The 22,207-nt window shown below is 52.2% G+C and overlaps 8 protein-coding genes across 8 annotated transcripts; 5 read left to right on the forward strand and 3 right to left on the reverse strand.

Moving 5' to 3' along the window:
• Positions 1-1,367: 1,367 nt before the first annotated feature.
• On the forward strand, positions 1,368-2,444 carry POX_c04386 (uncharacterized protein; the record flags this gene model as incomplete). The annotated part of the gene is made up of 1 exon (XM_050113266.1): positions 1,368-2,444. One exon carries the CDS (start codon positions 1,368-1,370, stop codon positions 2,442-2,444), a length of 1,077 nt encoding a protein of 358 aa, XP_049970822.1.
• A 777-nt stretch (positions 2,445-3,221) lies between these two features.
• POX_c04387 (uncharacterized protein) lies at positions 3,222-4,229 on the forward strand (the record flags this gene model as incomplete). Its single annotated transcript, XM_050113267.1, has 1 exon — positions 3,222-4,229. The coding sequence occupies one exon, from the start codon at positions 3,222-3,224 to the stop codon at positions 4,227-4,229; it is 1,008 nt and encodes a 335-aa protein (XP_049970823.1).
• A 290-nt stretch (positions 4,230-4,519) lies between these two features.
• Positions 4,520-6,283, reverse strand: POX_c04388 (uncharacterized protein; the record flags this gene model as incomplete). The annotated part of the gene is made up of 3 exons (XM_050113268.1): positions 4,520-5,560; positions 5,624-5,983; positions 6,071-6,283. The coding sequence occupies 3 exons, from the start codon at positions 6,281-6,283 to the stop codon at positions 4,520-4,522; spliced, it is 1,614 nt and encodes a 537-aa protein (XP_049970824.1).
• An 819-nt stretch (positions 6,284-7,102) lies between these two features.
• POX_c04389 (uncharacterized protein) lies at positions 7,103-8,371 on the forward strand (the record flags this gene model as incomplete). The annotated part of the gene is made up of 1 exon (XM_050113269.1): positions 7,103-8,371. The coding sequence occupies one exon, from the start codon at positions 7,103-7,105 to the stop codon at positions 8,369-8,371; it is 1,269 nt and encodes a 422-aa protein (XP_049970825.1).
• Positions 8,372-9,204: 833 nt separating this feature from the next.
• Positions 9,205-10,320, reverse strand: POX_c04390 (uncharacterized protein; the record flags this gene model as incomplete). The annotated part of the gene is made up of 1 exon (XM_050113270.1): positions 9,205-10,320. One exon carries the CDS (start codon positions 10,318-10,320, stop codon positions 9,205-9,207), a length of 1,116 nt encoding a protein of 371 aa, XP_049970826.1.
• A 1,679-nt stretch (positions 10,321-11,999) lies between these two features.
• On the forward strand, positions 12,000-12,476 carry POX_c04391 (uncharacterized protein; the record flags this gene model as incomplete). The annotated part of the gene is made up of 1 exon (XM_050113271.1): positions 12,000-12,476. The coding sequence occupies one exon, from the start codon at positions 12,000-12,002 to the stop codon at positions 12,474-12,476; it is 477 nt and encodes a 158-aa protein (XP_049970827.1).
• A 1,945-nt stretch (positions 12,477-14,421) lies between these two features.
• POX_c04392 (uncharacterized protein) lies at positions 14,422-17,323 on the reverse strand (the record flags this gene model as incomplete). The annotated part of the gene is made up of 4 exons (XM_050113272.1): positions 14,422-14,475; positions 14,559-14,665; positions 14,810-15,123; positions 15,693-17,323. 4 exons carry the CDS (start codon positions 17,321-17,323, stop codon positions 14,422-14,424), a joined length of 2,106 nt encoding a protein of 701 aa, XP_049970828.1.
• A 2,191-nt stretch (positions 17,324-19,514) lies between these two features.
• Positions 19,515-22,023, forward strand: POX_c04393 (Protein sip5; the record flags this gene model as incomplete). Its single annotated transcript, XM_050113273.1, has 2 exons — positions 19,515-19,874; positions 19,969-22,023. 2 exons carry the CDS (start codon positions 19,515-19,517, stop codon positions 22,021-22,023), a joined length of 2,415 nt encoding a protein of 804 aa, XP_049970829.1.
• Positions 22,024-22,207: the final 184 nt, after the last annotated feature.

A 22,207-nucleotide genomic window follows, 5' to 3' on the forward strand; every position in this document is an offset into this window, starting at 1 on the left:
TGACAGCGCGCAGGTGATGTTAAATAATGTGTGTGAAACTCTCGGAACCGGATAAAGTCCAGTGTTTTTCAAAGCAGAGAGGCTGTTCCACGGCTTCCATATACGAGAAAGCCAGATGATGTGGATTTAAACTACAGGCTAGCCGGTCGAGATACAAATTCGAGTTCGACCACCCGTTCCGCATGAGATTCTTATCCTATGACATTGCCTAGCCTTCTGGAATCATTTCAAGTCCGCGACGACCCGTATGGGGTTCATGTTCCAGAGCACTCGAAGTTTGAGCAAGGCAAAAAAAAAAGACCTGGCAATGTAAATTAATCACTCCAGCAAGGATTCTCTGGATTAATAACAAGACAAATCAGCTTCTCTCTTCTTTTTTCATCATTTCTTTTTTTTATCATTTTCTTCCACGTATTCCATTACCTGGTCGGCGACTCAAGGTATCTATTGGAGCAAGGTAGATGCGTTGCAAGTCCAGCGATTTCCGCTGTATGTTAGGTTGTGCAACCCTGATTCATCCGACCTTTCAACATTGTCCTTGCGAAATCTGTGAGGAGCAAGAGAAAAAATGCAGGTGCGATTTCAATGCCTTTGATGAATCAGGCTAAAACCTATTCACCTATAGCATTTCAGTCGGTAGAGGTAACACCTGGAGCGTTTATGTTATCTTAAACTCTCATCTCTCTGCGGATTGAATCAGCCCTTGACTTTAGATCTGGTCCACTGTCATGGTTTGAAGATTCCCTTTTGTTCTTCTCGGATTCAAAATAGATTGATTTCTGGTTGAATAGGTCAATCCATCAATTCAAATTTCTAATCAACTCATTGACCGTCTCTCCTCAACATCATGCGATGGCGGACCCGACATAGTGCCTGCGGTCCTCATCAGATGGATCTTTGCTGATCTTTAGCGGTGAGCCGGTCACAAATTCTGCAGCTCTGATTTTGTGTTACGTCGAGAATCAGGGTGTGTGCCCTGTAGAAGGAGACAAGCTTTGCAAATCCAACGCTATTTTCACCGAAAGCTGGCTAAGCTACATTTATGGAGAAAGATGCTTGTCCTGCATCCTTTTAGGTAAGGGGAAGGGGAGGGGGAGGGGGAAGGAGGCTTTTGAGGCTTTCTTCACATAATGTGAGGGAGAGCCCATTCAGGTTTAGGCAGCCTGTATGGACGGGATAGATAGTCAGCCTGCAACCTGTTTGGGATGATGACGATTGAATAAATCTGGAAATTGAATTTAATGCACGCTTCCATTTCTTCTCTATATATTGTTTTATCCACACTGCATTACCCACTTCACGGGCGGCATTCTTCGCTTCGCGATCGTCTCAATTCAAAGACTCGGTAACAATCTGGGCGGTTCACCATGAACGGCCAGTCTTCTGCGCCCAAACCGCCCCAGGGCATTTTCCTGATCAGCTACGCTCGCACTGCCTCGAATCTACTCTGCAAGATTCTCGCTCTCGAGGAGCAACCGCGCGCTTTCTCAAATGAGTCCAACGGCTATTACTTTCGATCGGCTTTTCTGCCTCATTGGATGACTGGCAACCCGTATCGACCGTTGGGAGAGCGGAGTACCGACGAAGTTCAAGAAATGCAAAGCGTCTATCAGCAATGTTACGAGAATCTGGAGCGTGAATCCAATGCTTGCCTGGAACAGGGCAAGATCTTTTTCTTCAAAGAACATGCGCCATGGTTCTCTAATCCTGCTGCGATTAGCGAGTGGCTGGGCGAACCGGCTGGTCATCCAAAGTCGGCCTTTCAAGTCCGACCTGTTGGCGTTGATGAAGGGTCCTCGTCGCAGACACCAACTCAGACTTGGTCCAAGGAGAATCACACCATTCTGTGCGATGAGATTCTCCAGAAATGGCGGCCCGTTTTCTTGATCAGACATCCTGCCTTGGCTTTCCCGTCTTATTACCGAGCTACACTTGAGGTACACAAGGGTGGCAAGGCGCATAGTTCCGAGATGATGCCTCTACTACGAGCAAGTATGACCCTGCGATGGAATCGTTTCATATATGACTGGGCGTGCAGGTTCGATCCGCACCCGTTGATGCTTGATGCGGACGATGTCATTTTGAACCAAGCTGCCATCGTCCAATTCTGTGAGGATATCGGGTTGGACTCGACCCGATTGCGATTCAGTTGGGATCCATCGGCCGATTCTCGCGCGCAACTCTCGGGCTCTCCGGAGGAGTATGCCGCCAGAGCGATGTTTAAAAATATCTTTGGCAAGACCTTGCTGAATTCATCAGGGATTTTGCGAACCAAGAGTCAAACACACGTGGATATTGCGGCCGAGGCTGAGAAATGGAAGACGGAATTTGGTCCTGAGATGGCCGCTTTTGTTGAGAAGGCCGTGAGAGAGGCGATGCCGGACTATGAGTATCTTCGGGCAAGACGATCGTACGAGCGCATTTCAGAGGGGGTCTCTGGATAGGAGGCACTTGATCATATCGCGTGGTCGCTATGGTCAAAACAATTCTTTTTTTGTTCCTGTGTGTTTTGTGTTCCAAGGCTCCTTTGAATGTAATCAACTCAATTGAAAGATTGCAAGCAGCCCTCCACGAATCGTGACTCGTGACAGACCAGATAGACTCTGCTGGCTGTCTTGAGATTCTAAATGGGGTAAATCGCTCCAGCTGAAGGTGATATACAACCCTCTGGTCTGCAGGGAGTGCAAAGCCGTTCGAGGAGCAAGTTGATGGCCGCAATCCTAATAGCTCCAGTTCTAGTCATCAAACCATCTTGAGTTTTCAAGATCTGTTTCGGAGGCATAATGGAAGAACATCATTTCTTCCAATTCGTCATTTCCCACCCCCGATGAGTCACCCCCACGATTGCCTGACGTCTACCGTTACGGCTACCGGCACATGGTTGAGGATTAGATCCCTTCCGTCTTGGCAGGGCGAGCGCAAGGCGTGGAATGGAACAAAATCATGGGCGCGCATCCACCGGCATAGCCGCGCATAAGGAACGAACTTGACATCCACAGCCCTCCTCACCTCTTCCTCCGGTTGGCGACGCTGCCTAAGACGGAGCAGTCCCGCTAAATCTTACCACAATGAGGTCTAGCCGGAACTTGGCGCGCTGATCCGGGAACACCCAGAGCTCATGATCAAGCGGCCATGAGCTCGAGTTGTCGCGCCAGTAGTGGTTCCTCAGATTCCCTTCAAAGCTTGTAGCTTCCTTCAAACATAGATCCAAATCACCAAGTATGGGTGCATCATCATCAGAGACGCAAATCCCACAAGTCGAGCACAACATCCTTGTGGCAGCCGACCAAGGTCGCCTCGATATCGTCACCAAATTGCTCGATGGCGGTACAGATCCCAACACCGCAGACGAGGTCGGAACCACGGCTCTACACAACGCAGCAAAGCGAGGCCATTGGCACGTTGCACGTCTGCTTCTCGAGAAGCAGGCCTCACCGGGCCTCGAGGATGGGAATTACAACACCCCGCTCAAGCTCGCGATCGAAGCCGGGCATAAGAAAGTGATTCATCTCCTGCTCGAATGTGACACGAGCCCGCGGACCTCACGGGAGATCTGTCTCGCTGCTCGATGTGGGCACGCGAATATTGTGCAAGATCTGCTGGATCGAGGCGCGCCCTCGCTCGCGCCGGCGAATCACTCCACCCCGCTACACGTCGCCGCGATGCAGGGCTTCCCCGACGTGTGCGACGTCTTACTGTCGCACGATAAGAAGTTGACGCGGACCTTCTGGGAACGCATGACGGGTCCCAAGTTAGCGGTCGATACGAAGGGGAGCGTGGGACATACGCCCTTTTCGTGGGCGGTAACGAACCAGCACCCACGGACGGTGGAAGTGTTTCTGCGACATTACCCATCTCTTGTCCGGAGCTATGACAGGAACAAGAGTCTTTGTTTTCATCGGGCGATTGAGTTGAAGAATGTGGAGATGGTGCGGGTGTTTCTGGATCACGGGGCAGATATCGAGATGAGGAGCCAGTATGGGGATCGGCCGCTGCATAGGGCTGTGGCCGCGGGGGATACGGAGGTGATTCAGATGTTACTTGCAAGAGGTGCTGCAGTGGATGCCAAGAACCAAAGTGGATTTATTCCAGAACACCTCACGAATGATCCGAAGATCAGGATGATTGTGCGCAACGCGGGGAGTGCGCGTTTGCAAGCCAAAGGGCTGTCCTCGGAATCAGCGCCAGGGGTTGCTGCTGCTCCACCGCCGCCTGAGTACAAGGCTTGACCTAATTCAATTATAGTTCTGTATTTCATCGAGCCAAGGCTTTGTGGATAGACTCTTTTCAAGCATTTGATGGTCTTTTTTTTAGGTTTCTTGAGACCGTCCAGATGGAGGACGCAGGAGGTGCCCGAAAGCACCCGTCAAAGGAGGCGGCAGGTCCTATTCTTTAGGACGATTATGATCATTCAGATGTAGAAGAAATCTTTGATGCCTAGTCAAATTGTCTTGAATCATCATTTATCCATGATTACGTCTGCAAATGGACTAAAAATATATAATCACGCATCCACATCCTACTGTCTCAGATGCTCCCCAAGACTCAGCAAATACGCACACCGGTCCCGTTCCGCAGAAGGCACCGTCTCCATATAAGTCTGGTTCGTGCGAAGATAAATACGCCGGTAGGCCTCCTCGCCCTGTCCCCAAGTCGCCCACTCCGGGCTACCAGGGTACCGATGCGTATTCGGATTCAGTGCTCGTACAAAGCTGGTCCAGTAGCCCTGCATGACGGGCACGATGTTGGCATTGACCGTGGAATACGAATTTGGAGCCCCTCCATGCACATTTTCGGGGCCCCAGATCGCATTAATCTCGACCGTGTGTGTGACTCCCTCGCCGCTGGCTTCCGCCTTGGGGTCCTTGACATCGTAGTGGTAATTCCAGCCCGGAACACCGGCCTGTCCGTAGGCGGACGAGAGACTGATACCGGGGCAAGTATAGCGCAGATCACCGTAGGCATTGCTTGCTGGGCGCCAGTAGAGGCCTGCGTTCGGGAACTGGCGAGTTTGATTCTCAGTGAGATAGATACTATTGATCTTGGCGAGTTGTGAGTCGGTGAGGGTGTTGAATTGACTACGGAGGAAGTCATCGGCCATAGAGACGCTGGAAGTGTTCTTGGGAACAAACACGGTTCCTTCGTTGGTCGCGTCGCCAAAGATCACGGGGACTTTGATAAATTTGCCCTCGTTGAAAAGCTTCAGGGTATAGTCGGGCACGAGGTCCCCGTCGACGGTGGGACCGTACAAGTACAGTGGATTACCAGGTGCGCCCGGATAGGGCGAGACGATGTTTTGAGCCTGGAGCGCATTGATATCTAGCTTGCGCAGACAGGCAAGAGAGTCAAGACTCTTGTCGCAGCCTGTGCGGGCAGCCAGTCGATCATAGGCAAATTGGCTCGTAGAAGCGTTCAGCATGTTTGCGAAGCTTTGGGATTCGGCTGCAGCGCCGACGAACAGTTTGTCATCGCGACCTCCGTATGCGGAGAGCAGAAGAGTGACGGAGCCTCCACCTGCACTGTCGCCGCCGATCACAACGTGATGAGGATCACCACCGAACTGGGTAAAAGAATTAGCCAAGAACATACATCTACTATAGGCTGGACGTAGAGCCCGACTCACCTTGCCAATGTGCTTCTTCACCCATTGAAGCGCTTTGATCTGATCCTTCAATCCATTGTTAAGGCTAGCGTGCGCCTCGACTTCCTCACTGGCCAAGAATCCATATGGGCCGACACGATAGTTGAAGTTGACCACTACGATATTCGAATCGGAAGCCTTGATCAAGCCGGTTCCGTTGTAGTTGTTGTTAGACAGTGATGCGAACCCGCCTCCCTGAATGAAGAAGTACACCGGCAATTTCTTCCCATGTTTGAACGCATCTGTCGGCGCATAAATGTCCAAGAACAAGCAATCTTCGGACGTCCCCGCGGGCACTGACTCATTGAGGCGGGACGCAACTGGCACGCAAAGAGCACCGTGCTATTCTCGATCTATTAGCATACTGTAAGAGGTATGACGGCAACTCATATGGGTCAAATGAGCGAACGAGGGTACCTCAAGACCTACCTTAGTCGCCTGCTGAACGCCCTTTTCCGGAAGGGGATCTTGCGGTGCTGCGAAGCGGAGGTCATTCACCGGAGGCGCGGCGTATCTAATTCCGAGCCATTGCGACACGCCGTTGGCCAGTGAGCGACCCTCGTACTTGGTATAGCCAACATCGACGACGGGCGACTTGGCCGCGACCAGCGACGCTAACAACAAGAGGGATAGCTTGGCCATATCTGACTCGATCTGAGGGATGAGAAACAGAACGGTCCAGTCTGGGATCTTGTCTCACGGCAGACTTATAAACGATCGGTGAATTACCCCCATCATCCGGAAGCCAGAAATAGCGCCGAGACTCTCTCTCCCCAAGATCCTGGGCGTCGCATTCGGCAATTGGTTCTGCGCCTTTGAACCCCAAGAACAGACCTCGAAGAACAAACGGAGAGTCCGGGGATTTACCGAGACTGAACTGGTCCGACAGAGAGAAATCATCATTGGCTCGATTTGTCCGCACGAATATATCCCCCACGCTACCGGGTTGGTACTGGAACTCGGTCAGAGGTGAAGATCAGCACCGAATCGAGCCCAACGTCCGAAGGGACCAGATGGCAGGATGCAAAAGGCAATGGTCTTGGACTGGAAACTATCCGTGCCATGCCCATGCCATGCAGAGGTGGAGTCGACCCGGCAGTTCGACAAGACCAGACCAGGGAACCCGGTAGAATTGATCAAGCGGCAGTCCGTTTACCCAGTGGAAGTCTTGCATGATCGTGATTAAATTGATTCAATTATGTGGGGATATCCCGCAGACTGTTTCAAGGGGCGCCCGAAACTGAGTCGGTGGCTGAGAGTCGCGTTGTTGCAGACGTCACTTCACCCCCACATCTTCACTTCTGCTCGGCTTTTTCCCCGCAAAAAAAACCTCCCCCTCAACAGCAAAGAAGAGGGCCGAAAAAAAAGAAGAGAAACGCAGAATAGCGCCGCAGAGCCGGTGTCGAGACTCAATTACTGGTTAGAGACGGGCGTACACACCTAAAAAAGAAGGTTCTCACCATGTCCGACGCGGAAGACGACTACATGTCCATGGTCATTGAGGAACCTACTCAGAAAGAAACTTTTACCCAGCGCAAGAAGCGCGAACAGCGCGAGGTGAGATGCTTTCTCTTCCCATCTCCTCCCCCAAAAGTTGAACCAAATGCCTATTCTTCCTCGCCATCCATTGGAGTTCTCCACAATAGCCCATTTACATCAGTGCCCACCCCCTTTGGCCGACACGATTCACTAATACATCTCCATCTCACCATCCCACAGGCCGAAGCCCGCGCACGCGTTCCCTCCAAAGCCGAACGTGCCGCCCAAGAAGCCGCCCGCCGCGATGAAGCCCTCGCCAAAAGCACCCTGGACCCTACCAACAAGGGTTTCCAGATGATGGCCAGGCTCGGCTTCAAACCGGGCCAAACACTCGGAAAGAAGCCACATCCTTCCAACCCCAGCACGACAGAATCGACCCCAACGATCCCCGGATCCCCATCCCCATCCCCATTCGCACCACCGGGGCAAGTCCCCGCCGCGCGCACCGAGCCATTAAACCTCATCTTCAAGGAAGGCCGTGGGGGGATCGGTCTGGACAGTGAAAAGAAACGGAAAATTCGCGAACAGGCGGAAGAAGCGACCAAGAAGATGAAAACGGAAGAAGGTGATTATCGAGATCGTGTGCGAGAAGAGCGCGAGACAAGGCGCGCAGAGGCGCAAGTGCGCGCTGCGCAAAAAGTGGCGGAGAGGTTGGATGCCGAGATGGAGAATTCGGAGAGTGAGGGGGTCGGGCAGGATGATGCATTGCGGGTTGGGAGTTGCGTTGAAGAGAGATCATCTTCCTCTCCAGACGATACACAACCATGCCAAAAGAAAAAGCAGGCCCATCATCAACCAACCTCTCAGATCAATGTTCTCTACCGGGGTCTTGTGCGCGAGCGCGAAGAACGTGAACGTTCCGTTCAAGCCCGACATACCCTCGAAACATCCCTGCCATCGTCGTTTTTCCCCCGCGCAAAACTTCCGGGCTACTCGGATGCGACTCTCGATGAGGACGATCAACAGGCCCTCGGGACGAGAGATCCCTACACAGCCATTGTGGAACAGGAAGTTGAAGAGGAAGATCCCGAGTTGGATGCATTTAATGCCCTGGCTCCGACGGAGCGGCTGCATAAGCTGGTGCTTTATCTTCGGGATAGGTATCGCTATTGCTTCTGGTGTAAATATCAGTATTGGACCGATGAGGAGTTGGAAGGGTGTCCGGGGTTGACGGAAGAGGATCACGATTGATATGAGATGAGAGATGTCTTGCATGGATTGCCTTCTTCTAATCTATGAAGGGGAATCACCGTGTCGGTGGATAGACGGCAAGAACTCGTGGATTTGCCCTCGTAATCATGGGTGTTGATCACGGATGCTGCCCTTTCTTCCCTTCTTGATGTCTACAGGGTTAAGTGCACGGGATAGCGTCGACGAGGAAATGGCAAGTCTATTGCCCCAGCGGTAGTTTCCAGGCGCAATCTCTCAATTGGTCCGTGTATTTCATGTTGCCTATCACTCACGGGAAGAGGCTGATGACAACCGACTCATAATCCATACATCAATAGGTGGGTGTACCGCTCATAATTATACATAATAGGCAGACTGGTATCACAGAAGAAGAAAAAGAAAAGCAAAACTGCTCAAGAACCATGTACATGGGAGACCTGGTCAAGCGCGGCTCTGATGGGAGGGTTCAAATCCCAAGTCATCATAGTCGTCTGACAGGGGAGACGCCGAGAGTGCACTAAGCGATATCGAATTCAATGTGCGCAAAGGGCCTGACCGAGGGTGGAAAGAAAGATCATGAAAAGGTAAGGAGGGCGGTTTAACCAAAATCACAGAAGGGGGAAAAGGTATGGGATTGGAAAGGGAAATGAAAAGAGAAAAGAAAGAAAAGAAGAGACGAAAAGAGACCGGTTAACGAGGCCGATATGTCTGTCAGGACCAGCAGAGGCAATCGGTTCGAGGAAGAATGAAACAGCCCCCCCGTCGGCTTTGCAAACGATGTAATGCTCGGGAAGGAGGAATAAGGATATACGGGTCAAGGCGTGGATCCACCGAGGAATGTGATCCCGATCCATTTAGGCCACTTTGCTCATCAGTTCAGTCAACGATCTGCCTTTGCATTTCTGCAATGTCACGTGGCATCCCTCGCAGATGCGCAAACAGCAAAACACACATCGATGGCGAACCTGTCGATCGGTCTTGTGACAAGTCATACAGGGTACCGGGCACCATGAATTTTGCGCCACTGGCATGTTGCGATGTTCCTGGAAGCAATTATAGTGAACCTTGTTCAGCACCGCCGGAAGGATATCCATCTGATCGGAAGGCGCGAACGAGGAGGTCTGATCATCACTTGAAGCAGGATCCAGGGAAATACTTCCTCCGGGTGTGAGAGCAACCTCCTCCAGCGATGTGGTCACATGGACGGGTGTTGGAGCCACAGAAGCCTGAGCTGGTGGTAGTTGGGCAGGCCGAGGCTGCGGTGCGGCCACCGGGACTGAGGCCGTATTGGCAGAGTGGAGGGTAGGCATGGAGTGCGTAATGGGTGGTTGGGCCTGCGGTGGCGGGGCCGGGGCTTGTGCCTGTGCCTGTGCCGGGCCATGTGGATGAGGATAGGAATGTGGCTGCGCCTGTTTTTGCGATGGATGGGGCGCATTATATACAGGGGAGGATTGCGCGGATCGTGACTGCGATTGCGATGGTGATTGTGGCTGTTGCTGCTGCTGTCGCGGCTGCGGCGGTGACGGCTCCGATGGAGACGGCTGAGAAGCCTGTCGCAACCCCATCTTGGGCGCACTCGCCACAGGCTTCACCCCGCTGGGAGGGGATTTCCGGACCACTTCTTTTCTGGGAGGCATGGTGGTAGACGGTTTTGACGGAACCCGTGTAGAGTCTGGTTGCGCCAGTTGTGGTAGTGGTGGAAGTTCTTCCTTGGGCGTCGGCGGCAGCTCTTTTGTCGGCGGTGGAGGAGGAGCCTTGGAGTAGAGGTCGGCCGCAGAGATGGCAGGAGTGGGAAGAACGGCAGGAGAAATCAGATTGCTGGGAAGGGCAGTCGGGTCGGCCGGCGCATCGTGGGATTTCTTGCCATGGAAAGAGAATTGGGACTTGGTGGCTGCCGAGCCCATTTTCATTGCCGTCAAGGACGGCACACGGAGTCCCCGAGGACGCTTTTCCGAATCAAAAATGGCCATTGTGATCCTGGAGAGGGGGAAAAAGAGATCTCTCCAGAAAAAGAAAGATACCAACGATGGCGTGGAAGAAGACCAATCGGCACCCGCTGAAAATGAGAGAAAGAGGGGGGTCAGGGGAGAAATGAGCGAACAAGCGTATAGATCTGGCGCACAATCGTGGTGGAGATAGTGGCTCTGGTGAAATGACCGATTGAGATGCGCCACCAGTATTTTAGCGATGGAGCTAAATGTGATGGGTCTCACACAAGGCGCCGAAGGAAATCAGACCGGAAAGATTCGGTGCTCGTTGAAGAACACGAGATACTTGGAGAAAGTGAAGAGTGTTGTAAGATCGGAAAAGAAACCCCCTCCTAAGGATCAGGCTGCTTAGGTTCGACTCGGGGCTGAGCTCCCAAACCCGGTGTTTACTCACACAGGGAACTGTGAACAGCTCAGGGCCCAAAAGAAAGGGCGAGAAGAAAAGGTAAAAAAACAAAGGAAAGCCATCCCGAGTAAAAGAAGAAGAAGAAGAAAAAAAAAAAGGAACAGGGTCAAGGATACCCACTCGGAGCCAAGATTTACAGTTGGTTGCAATCTTAAAATTGGACAGTCATGAATCCGATGGGGCCAGCCAAGCAAGTTTTTCATTTTCTCTTGTCCAACGACCTCGTTCACGACCCTCCAGTCATCATGCAGACTCGTTCTCCCCAATGACACAGCAGAGCTCACGATTGGGGGCTTGGATCAGTGTAAATCCATCGATTTTCAAATTCTGGGAAGAGGGCCATTGTCTGACCGCGGATCTCAAAAAAGAAACTGATCTGTAAAGTTCTGGAAACGTTTACATGCTCAGACGATCCGCTCGGCCCCTGAATGCATCAGCCAATGCAGAGCATATCAGCATCCTGCACATTTGGCCCCGAGTGTTGTAATAGGACAGTATGGATTCCAGATGGGATGGAATAGGGTTGGTGGAAACGTGCACTGATAACGGAACCACGCATGGAGTCCTGGGCGACTAACCACAATACTCGACAATGCTCATTATACAATTTCAAACGATTGGACTACTCAGATCATCTGGGTACTACGTAGTTCTGACTCGATCAGATTGGTGCATGACGAAGAGTCGCTAGTGAGAGAGCTGAACACGCCCACAGTACCTTTGTACAGTGTCGTAGATGCCCGACTACTCTTGACCACCCACTTCCGGAGCCGAGTCTGATCCGGAATCATCATTGGCCGCAAGCGTTGATTTCGCGTAGCGACTATCATCATACCAGATCTATTGGCAACTCGGACCTTTTTCTCATCTCCTGGAAGATGATGGCCCTCAAAGCCTCATAAACTCAAGCGACATACTGATGCTAGAATTGATAGCTATCCTCATCAGCAATCATTCTAATTTAATTTAAGTCAAGAAGAAGGTGTCTGAGCTCATATCCCAGTCGGCGAAACTAAGCCCGTTTTGGACTTCCAGAAAACATTTTGGAAATACCTTTCGACAGCTCCCGGACTCCCGTGTTTTTTTATTTCAGTACTCGTGTTGTAATAATGTCGAGGTTTGGTCCTACCCGGTCTAATTTCGCATAATCTGTATTACCGACAACTAGCTAATCCCCCCTTCGTTTGGCCTATCTCTGCTCTTCATCCTATCCCTCTCAATCAATTCATCCATCAATTCTATTCATCTTATCGATATGGCAAACAGCAGTGCTTCCCCTTCTCTGCGAGCAGGCATCTTTGCCTCTCTACCCCACGACATCGTTGAAAAACGACTTCAAATCTTCCAAATGGAGCCGGGCTCATCTCTGGTCATGAGGTCCTCCGAATACGCTCGGGATTGGCCCTGGATGGACAACATCTACGTAAGAAGGGATAGTTTTACTAGCAAAAGGGGCTTCTTCACTCAGCACTTTCGATGTCGTTTATGGACCAAGACGGCGTACCAAAGTAAAGTTGAATCGGATCGCCGTAAGCGGGTGACTAAATCACGAGCTGCCTATGGTTGCCCCTGCACGCTGAAAATCGTCGTATTCCCTGGGGACCAGGATGTGACGATCGTTTGCTCCAGCAAAGAGGGCCATAATCACCCAATTGAAGAGATTGAAAAGATTCCGAGTGGGCTCCGAGACCTCGTTGCCGCCGAGATTGCAAATGGATATCCCGCGGCCTAGGTATTAAATAACCTCAAATCTTCCCGAAAAGGTAACTTGGAAGGTCTCTATGCCGCCGGTGGTGGAAAGATGAATTCTCAAGATGTCTATAACGCGGGACTTGCGTACTTTCAGAAGCAGAAGCACTCGGACCCTCAGCAGCCCTTTCGTCATCAAGATTCAATCTGATGTTCCAAAGTTTCATCTCTGTTGAATCAAGTGGACCCTATTGGGTCTGATCCTTTCGGGGGGGAGGCCAGTCACTAACTTGCGGCGCTAGAGTGAATGAACTGGGTCTGTCCCAGGCCGGGAGCGACCGTGAGGCGTGAGTGAGCCCAGAGTACTTGAGCTAATGTGAAACTAATCTCCGTAGTTCCTTGGACGAGAGCGCCCCGTGAGTGAGACTAGGAGGAAATGCATGCACGTTTGGAGAGGTGCTTTATTTATTGTGGACTGGAGAGGCACGATCACCCTCCTCTCTGACGGCATTCAATACAATTTGCGGACTTGACAGTGGATGGTGAGACTGTACTGGCACAGGGGGAGTGTGGAAGTATGCAACCAATCTGATGTGAGTTTTATATTAGTAGACTGGTGTCCATCACCGACACTGACGTAGACACCATACGGGACTTGAGAATCAGTACATCCTCGAGTACAAGAACAAGCCGTCAAAGCCGCTTAGTGTGTAAAATGTACAAAAGTGGCAACCCAAATCCACGCCCGGCTCATGCCTATGGGTCCAGCACGGTCATTGGGTCGACGCGCTCGGGTGCGAGCGCTTCAGGCTTCGCGTGTCCCACTGCCGCTGGACTCGCTACCACTCACAGCACCGCCTGGACAAGAGTAGTTTTCAAAAGTGTTTGTGCAGGATAAATCTGAGGATTTTTATGGTTGGTAGTTGCTGCATACGTGTACCAGTCATTTACATGTTTGAAGGATTGCTCTGAGTCGATGTTATGCGTGCATACATTGGTACCTACATATTTATTACCCACCCAATTACCTCTTGGTAACCCAGGTAGTATTACTTCTGGGACAGCATCTTACGCCAGACATTGGATAGTATGTGAGAAATTTGATCACGCGTATCTGATCCTCGACGGAATACCGTGCGGACTATCAAATGAAATTCCTAGACTTGGCGCAATTTTTGGCTTTACTCGAGGACGTCATCATTTACCCAGTCGGAGATTCCGGGGGCGTGTTGATTCGCGAGCTTCTCGTACTCTCTCGCACACTCGAACAAACGAATGGATAACTGGGTACGGTTTCATTTGAAGCGGATACCCCCTCTGTGCAGAATAGCTCGGCTTCATGGCCGGCCGAATAGATTGTTGTTGATACGTAGATACGAACCAATTATCTAGTGGACTCCACTGGCTTACTAGTAGCTCTCCTGGCTGCAAAGTGGCTACTAGCCTCAGGAGCCAACTAACATCTCCGTATGACTGATGTTTCACAAGTCGTCCTGCTGTACTTGTGCATGGGTATACAGTAAACGACCTGGCGATCCATAGCATATCGACTCAACTAGTTTGTGATTCTAGGTCTCATTGAAATCCAAAGCTGAATGTCTTTGATGAGCATCGAGTCCAGACTCGGCAAGACCGTCGTCAGATCAATGTCCTTGTTATGGGTCAGGGCCAGTAGGTATGCTAGTCGGCTGCCTTGGATGAGATCATGGTCGACCCCCCACATCCCGTGCCCGGTGGCACGAAACCCCGAGAAAACGTGGGCTCTTCGGGCTGCACTGTCAACGTGTACGGACATACAGCTGTGCTCACTGGGCCTGATAAGGTACTAGACCCAGATATTTGCATACCCGGACGGCGACTTGTGGTTATCTACCCTTTCGTCTGTGCAGTTTTGATCGCATACAATGGGAAAGTCTACCATACCTTCGGACTGGAGCACCAGCTCGTCTCGCAAGGTAAAATTCATTAAAATTAATAACCACCCCGAATCACGACCCCTCGGATTCACCAACAGGCATATAGGACCGGCGTTCTCGAGCAGCCTGGGCATTCACCGCATCCATATTAGCCACAAAGTCACATCATCGCGCTACAAAACCATTCAGTTGGCTGGAGATTGTCTTACCTCGATGTACCGCTCAACCCAAGGCTTCACTAAAGCCCATAATAACAAGCCACCAGTGGCGAAAATAAAAATAAATACCACCGCCTGGTCTTTTCGCGAGTCGCGCTCTATACACATATCAGATCCGTCAGTCAATGGCTTCCATACCCATAAGACTGGCCTCATCCAACATTCATCCACGCAAACACCCGGAATGCTTCGCATTTACCAACCCATATTCTCATAATATTTTCGAGAGAAAAAATACTCACGGAAGCACATGGTAAAAACATCCTCCTCTTTCGCATCTTTGCAAATCGGCAACTTGTAGTCCAGACAGAACTTGCGATTACAATCATTGCAGGTCAAGGCGCGGTATGTCTGCGCGCGAGCGACCAGCACATCGGAGACAGTTTCTTCAGGGTTTGTGATTTCATCCGATTCGTCTGGCTGGAAGATCTCCTTGTCGGCAAGTTCTAGTTGGGGGTCGAGGCTAGGATTGAAGGTACGTTCGTAAAGGCGTAAAGCGTCCTTGTGGTCGCCGTCGCCGGAGCTGGATTTCGACGCATCGAGGGGGATAATTGTGCTATTGGAGAAGCAGGTACATTTGCAGAAGGACGTCGGTGCTAAAAACGTCTATTTGTGAGCTTCTTGGAGACATGAGGAACTGAAGTTTAATTGGCGGGTGCGGAGAAGCGGAGGTTCAAGCTCGGGTTGGGATGGGGGGGGAAGGGGATGTGCTTCATGGGGCCACGATTGGAAATCAAGAGCTTACTCGCTGCTGTGGCGATTGAGATTAATGAGAAGATGGCGACTAGTAGCAGAATGACCCGAGTTCTGCAACTTGAAAGAGATTGCCTGCAATGCATATCGTAAGAGCCGAGATTGTTTGGAATGACAGCTCCTCGCGAGGTGATCGCGGCCAGTTATCAACGACGGCACGTGATCGTCTCGAAAGAACGGCAGAGACGCCTCAGTAAACTCCGGGATCTCTAACCGCGATGTATACACGGAAAATTGTGGACGATGACTGAATGATTCACTTGACAAAACACAAGGTAGCAAGAAATCTAGGGTATATTGAGCTTTCAAGATACATGTCGGTCACTTTTACAGCACTTATCACCCAGTCATGCGTCAAGATCCAGCTATGACTTGCCCTTCATGCCCTTCCTCCGGTTCTCTCTCTGTCTCTGTTCCTTGGCGGCGTCACGTCGTCGCTTTTTCCAAGCACGGTTGTTCTCACCGCGGTTTTCCCAGAACCATTTAGCGAATTCAGTCTCTGCCTTAGGCCCCTCTTTCTCCCTGATTTTGGAGACCGGGGTGTCGATAAGAGGTTCCTCATCTTCATCGTTCAGTTGACCAGACTCTGTCCAGTTCATGCGTCGATTCACTGCAGCGGTATCGGGCGTGGGCGCCGCGCTTCGTAGACCTCTGAATTGGAGGTCCTTCTTGGTGAAGGGCGTAAAGGGGGTTTGGGGCTCGCCGGGTTGCGTCTCCTCTTCAGACTCAATGTCATCGCCGCCGAAGAAGCTAAACCCAGTCGCAGGCGCGGGTTCGGCTTGCTCGTCGGATGCTGTGGGAGGTTGTTTCTTGAAAAGTGCTTCTAAGGGATGGATCTCCTGTACGGGTTGAGGCTCGGAATTTTCCGACTGAACCTCAGCAGGTTCAGTCCCTTGAGTGTTGGTCTTTTGAACGGGTTGATCCACCATCTCTGAATCGGATTTCGAATCGGATTCCGAACTTGAGTCGGAGCTGGAGCGCTCCGTGGTAGTTTCAACGGCGGACACAGGCTCGGCCGGTTGCTTTTCGAGGCTTGGTGCATTGTCCTCGGTTTCTTCGTTCGAGGACTCATCCGTTGACTCGTCGACTTCGCTTTCAGAGTCAGAGCTTTCGTCAGATGAGGAGCCGCTTGATGAGGTGTAATCTTCCGATTCAATGGACGGTTCGGGGCTCTTCTTTTTTACAAGTAACTTCTGGACCTCGGATTTTTTCACTTTAGCCCCAGGCATTTGTCCGGGGTGGTGGTCATGTGTCCGCCTCTTTTCACTGGCGGGTTCTTTGACTTTTCCAGAGGCATCCACCCATCCCTTTTCATCCTCATATTCTGCCGTGGGCGCAACACCCTCGTCTGCAGTGCGGAGGAAGGTAGGGAAAGTGGTCGCTCGAGCGAATTCGTGCACAACATTCTCGCTGCCCTTCTTGGCCTTCTTAGCCTTCTTTTCGTCCACTGCCTCGAGAGATTTGCGATTAGACGGAATCTTGGTCCGGAACAGACATTCCTCCTTTTCAGTGTACTTGGACTTGGGCTGTGGCTTGGCCGTCTTTTCACCCTTGTTCTTCTTCTTCTCGGCCCGTCGACGATCTTTCTTCGAGGGTTCCGTCCAACCTCGCTTGACCTTCCGATCAGAGGGCAGCTCGTATCCCTCTAGGACACCTTCTTCCGGGTCATCTGCTTTTCGCTTCTTGGACTTTTTCTTGTCCTTCTTTGCCCCGTCCTCCGACGCATCGGGTGCATCAGCATTCTCGTCCTCTCGGTCTCGTTTCGATGGTCGCGCTGCCTCAATTTTGAATTTGCGACCCTTGAGAATAGAGCCGTTAAGTTTTTTCTTGATTTTCTCAGCGTCCATTTTGGGCAATGTCACGTAGCCGTAGTTGTTCTCGGGGAACGTGGGGATCGCGTGGAACGAGATATCGGTCGCGGTCTCGCGGAGGGAGGGTGGTATGACGGCCGGGAGAATCTCGGGGGTGAATGGAGTGATGTGTAATCTGACCGTCTCGGTCATTTCATCAAGGTGGATTGGCCTCTATGGACCTGTGGTGAAATGTGGAAGTGAGGGGAGCCGCAATTGCAGCTTTGGTGAGGATGGCCCTGGTAAACTTTTTTTTTTCTTTAGATCTCCGAAGCTCCAGCGGAGAGTCGGTTCTGCCACCGCCTAGTTCATTTGGGCCTGCAGGCAATAACCCAGTGGGGCCCTGTCGATAGTCTGTCGATGCTTGCATTGAGGCTGAGAGTTTGGATACATGGTCGACAATTTATCTTCAAAAAGAGCTTTTGCAGTTGAAGCAAAGAACTGATCTGGATGGTGCAATGTGATGATTTTGTAAATGTACCTCTTTATTGACAGAGTCTCATCTCAAGCGGATGCACGGCCCTCGAATCCAGCACACAAGAGACCAACAATTTCAAAACACTGGGATCGTACACATTACATAGGCCTTGGTCTATGCGCACTGCTAAAGACGGCTCGCAAATTGTTCATTTTTTTTCCAATACCGCGCGACTGTGGCTGAGCCCCTCCCTCCTCACTGGTTTACTGTTTTTGTCACTACCTCAATGATCTACAAAGAAAAAGGCATTTATACCAGACGGGGTGGAGATGTGAGGCTCCATCGGAGCCCAAAGGAGCCCATCCAGTTTGTCAATTCTCGAAACAGTAATTGATAGTCATCAGCCACAGTTCCCTTTCCTTGGATTATAGGTACATTCGATGTGACGGGATTCTTTATTCCTTCTTGCCGTAGCCAGGAACATTCCTCTGTGGTTTCAGACTAGGTCGGCCTTCTCCGGTGTGAGTGACAACACTGTACCACAGACACGTACCATAGGGGACAGAGCCTCGGCCTTGAAATGTAGAGATAGCCTGGTATCAACCTACACTCGGAAAGACGATACAGTACCAGACACCAGCACGAGAATCCTGACTGCTAGATAAAGAAACTAAATGCATTCTTCACGGTAGGGTGCGGCCGGTGAGATCAGCAGGGTGTCTGATGGCTAGTTCTGTGGCTTCGCGGCTCTTTGATGAAAAACAAAAACAAATCGAAGATGACGAGGTTCTACTTGGGCTGCGAGAAAGCACTGGCGAGACAATGAACTATGGGTGTTAGGCATTATTTCTCATCCTTGTACAATTTCACTCCCTTTTGCTATACCCGACGAGAGCAATCGATGACAGGCAATGAGAACATTGTTTTGCACCCAATGTGCCCGATCATCAGGCGCCAAGCCACTGTGTCGTCAGCTTTGAATCGACTTCAGTGGACTCCATCGTGGAGCACTGATCCATCATCCGCCACATCCGATCTCGCAACTAACCCTTTTGCCCAGGGACTGACGATAGTGAACCTCATGTTGTGTACGCGTGGGAAGTGGCACCGCCTGTGGTATGGTAATGTGCCTACTGACTGACAGTAGAGTCTACTGGTCACATGTCCACGTTGATCGGATCGACCGTCGGACTTGGGTGTCACTAGCATAACATGCCTTTGCCTCTCCAGTCTTTTTTAGTCTTTTTTTTCCCAACACACCTCAGGCTTTCACGGTCCAGCCGTTGCCTTACGTAGCTCCGACGGGGACTGTCGCGCTGTCCCCATTCTTTCCAGTTTCCACGCCTCATTCACCACCCAAAAGCACTGGACTCCTGTGGACCGCGCACTAGCATTCGCAGTAAGCCATCATAAATCCCCGACCCTCATCGACCCTTTCTTTGCCTGGCCCCGGTGGCTTGTGTCGCTTCTTCTTCCACTTTATCTTCTCCGACCGCTCCTTCCCCAGGTCAACAGTGCATCCTCCGGATTGATCGCCTTATCCCCCTCCTCCTCATTCCGGCCATCCCCGCCTTATCTCTCGGCCTCTTTCCCATCGCCCCTCCACAATCCAACTTGCCCACTCTTCCAACCCCCGAGGACCTCCCGCCTTATGGCCTCCATTCCGTCATCTTGGCATTAACCAGGATCACTCATTTGACTCCGAACCGTCTGGCCACGCTACTCTCTTTGGGGGCCCTTTTTAGTTGTGTTTCCCAATTAGGGTCCCAGCTTTCTACTGGGATCTGACCTCGTTCTCTTTCACTCATTCATCTGGGACGACCGCTGGGTGACGACGTAGCGGTCGGATTCGTATCCAAGTCCCCCTTTCCCCTCTTTCTCCTCAATTTCTGTCTCTTCTTTACCTTCTGCCGCCTTATTTTCACAATGGGAAACTCCCAGACGAAGGAGTCACGACCCGGAGCGCCTCGTCAGCAATCCGATGCATCCGGTAGCGGCCGAACCGTGTATCAATCCACTCGGTCGGGCAGAAGCAGTCGACCGGATCTCTCGGTGCTTGGATTCGGGAGCAGCCATCGTGAGGACCGTGATGTGGCGACACTGGAGCAACGGCGTGAAACGAAGCAGGAGCGGGAGGCCCGCCGACAGGAGAAGGAAAATGCCGCTCGATTGAAGGAACGCGAGCGCAGCATGAAAGAGGAACACGTGGATGGAGGCTTTCTCGTGACGCAGGGTGTGTATGTCGGCACGGAGGACTTTAACAAGGCGGTTGTTCGCCAACTGATGGTAAGAACGCTCCTGGTTCACGAGGGCAAGAAATCGCGCCCACGGATAGACGCGATCGCAGACTGCTGACATGATCCTCGAACCCACCCTTTAGATTGAGCGACGACTAGCACCGTTTTGGAGAGGACTGAATGACTTCTCCGAGTCTTGGGCGGAGCACCAGATCATGGCCGCCGCGCGGGGATTGCCAATTCCCCCGCCCGATGAGATTCCGCCCGAGTTGGAGTACTCTCCGCCCAAGGCCGGCGACACCAAACCCGCGGCGGGCGAGACGAACATTCAGCATTTGACGGTGTCCATTACCTCTCGATCCCAATCGCTCAACTCGGACGTCTCGCAAAACTCCAACCCCGGCGGGTCACTACCCACTGCGGCGCCATCTGGCACATCCACCTCCCCCTTCTTCCGCACGCGCGCAAAGACCCTCGCTGCCTTGTCGAGCTCTTCGCGTCATGGCTCCCAGACCGATTTGACTCCACGGGAACTGCAGCTTCCCAAGGATTCATTTGTGAATGGGCAGCCCATCGAGGTCTACTTGTACAAGGACGCCACCGAGTGCCCCATCTGCTTTCTGTACTATCCTCCCTATCTGAACCGTACCCGATGTTGCGACCAGTCCATCTGCTCCGAATGCTTCGTCCAAATCAAACGCCCCGATCCCCACCCCCCAGAGCACGAACAACCGAATCCGAATGCGCCGCCCCGCAGTGAGGCTGAAATAGCGGCAGCTGAATCGAGCGAGAGTCAACTGGTGTCGGAGCCCTCGTCATGTCCCTTTTGCGTGCAGCCCGAGTTTGGTGTCACCTACGCGGCGCCGCCTTTCCGACGAGGGTTGGTGTATGCCACCGATCTGACTTCCCGTCCCTCCCCCAACGTCGTGTCTCCTGGTTCCTCTACCACCTCCTTGGGCTCGGCGAATGCTCTTCCGGTCCCCGGTCGACGCCGCGCCACTTCCTTGTCCACCACCGATCCCAGTGTCGTCACGACTGACCGAGTTCGTCCGGATTGGGCGCAAAAGCTTGCCAACGCTCGTGCCCATGCTGCTCGGCGATCCGCGGCGGCCACCGCGTTGCATACTGCTGCATATTTGATGAACTCGACGCCATCTGGCTCTGGCTCTGGCAACGATTCTCGAGGTCTTGGTTTGGGCCGACGCGGCTTGCGGAGGGCAACTCATGGGGACGCCGGCCGGTCCGGCTCCCCTGCTCTCAATGCTCTCGCGTTTCTCAGCGAACGGCCCGATCGAACGCCCCCGAGAGCGCCTGCAGCCGAGAATGATTCAGCGGAAGACGGCCAGGTCAACCCGACAAGTACCCGAGAGAACGCACGTCGCAGTCGCATCGATGACCTTGAGGACATGATGATGATGGAGGCTATTCGTCTGAGTCTAGCGAGCGAGGAGGATCGACGGAGACGTGAGGAGAAGGAGATTCGAAAAGAGGCCAAGCGCAGAGAGAAGGAGAGGGAGAAGGAAGCGAAAAGGGCGGAAAAGGCGGCTCGTAAGACCGGCCTGTATAGTAACAACGCCAGCGTGTCGGCATTGGGAGCCCAGGCGGATACGAAAACTAGCAGTGCATCCTCTGTCGCGGAGCAGTCATCCTCGGCGAGCAAGGGCAAGGCCGTTGATCGTGTGTCGCCAGGGCCCGCAATGGCAGCTACGACAGCAGCTGAATCCCCCACATCTACTCCGTCCACCTCTCTCAGTCCGGCAGATCAATCTCTAGCGCCTCTCGACTCTGGGGCGGCGGTTGAACCCCTCAAACCATCTCACCTTCGCCAGGTGTCTAGCACATCCTCGTCGATATCTTCGATGATGGAGGCCAACGGGGGTGACTCCGACATTAGTCCCGCGGGACCTGATGGCGCGAATGGGTCACTCGAACCGATGTTCAACTTTCGCAGCTTGGCGGCCGTGATCGATGATGAGGAGAAGAGCCAAGCTGCGGAACACGTTGAAGACACCGCAGTGCAGCAAACCGAAGGTTCTTCGAGCAAGGCACCTTCGGTTCATCGACACTCCGCTGATTCGACCAGCCCAGACTCCCCGGCCGTCGAAGTGGAGGATAGCTCTGGTGGTGTCATGCCCAAAGAGCTCGAGAGCCGGTCGGTGGAGATTCTGCGTGAGACAAAGGCCGCGGCTACTCCATGAGAACCCATGGCGGCTGGTGACTTGGTCTCCATTTGCCTACACAATTTATTGTCAAGAAGAGAGCTCTTCAATCCCTTTTCTTTTCTTCATCTATCTGTTTTTGCTCATCGCAATTCATCATTCGGCCTGCATGGGACCATTCGAGCCGGCGTCGTGGGAATTGGCCATCAATTTGGAGTTGTCT

The sequence above is a fragment of the Penicillium oxalicum genome, chromosome III (assembly GCF_001723175.1).
Source record: "Penicillium oxalicum strain HP7-1 chromosome III, whole genome shotgun sequence".
NCBI classification, from domain to species: Eukaryota; Fungi; Ascomycota; class Eurotiomycetes; order Eurotiales; family Aspergillaceae; genus Penicillium; species Penicillium oxalicum.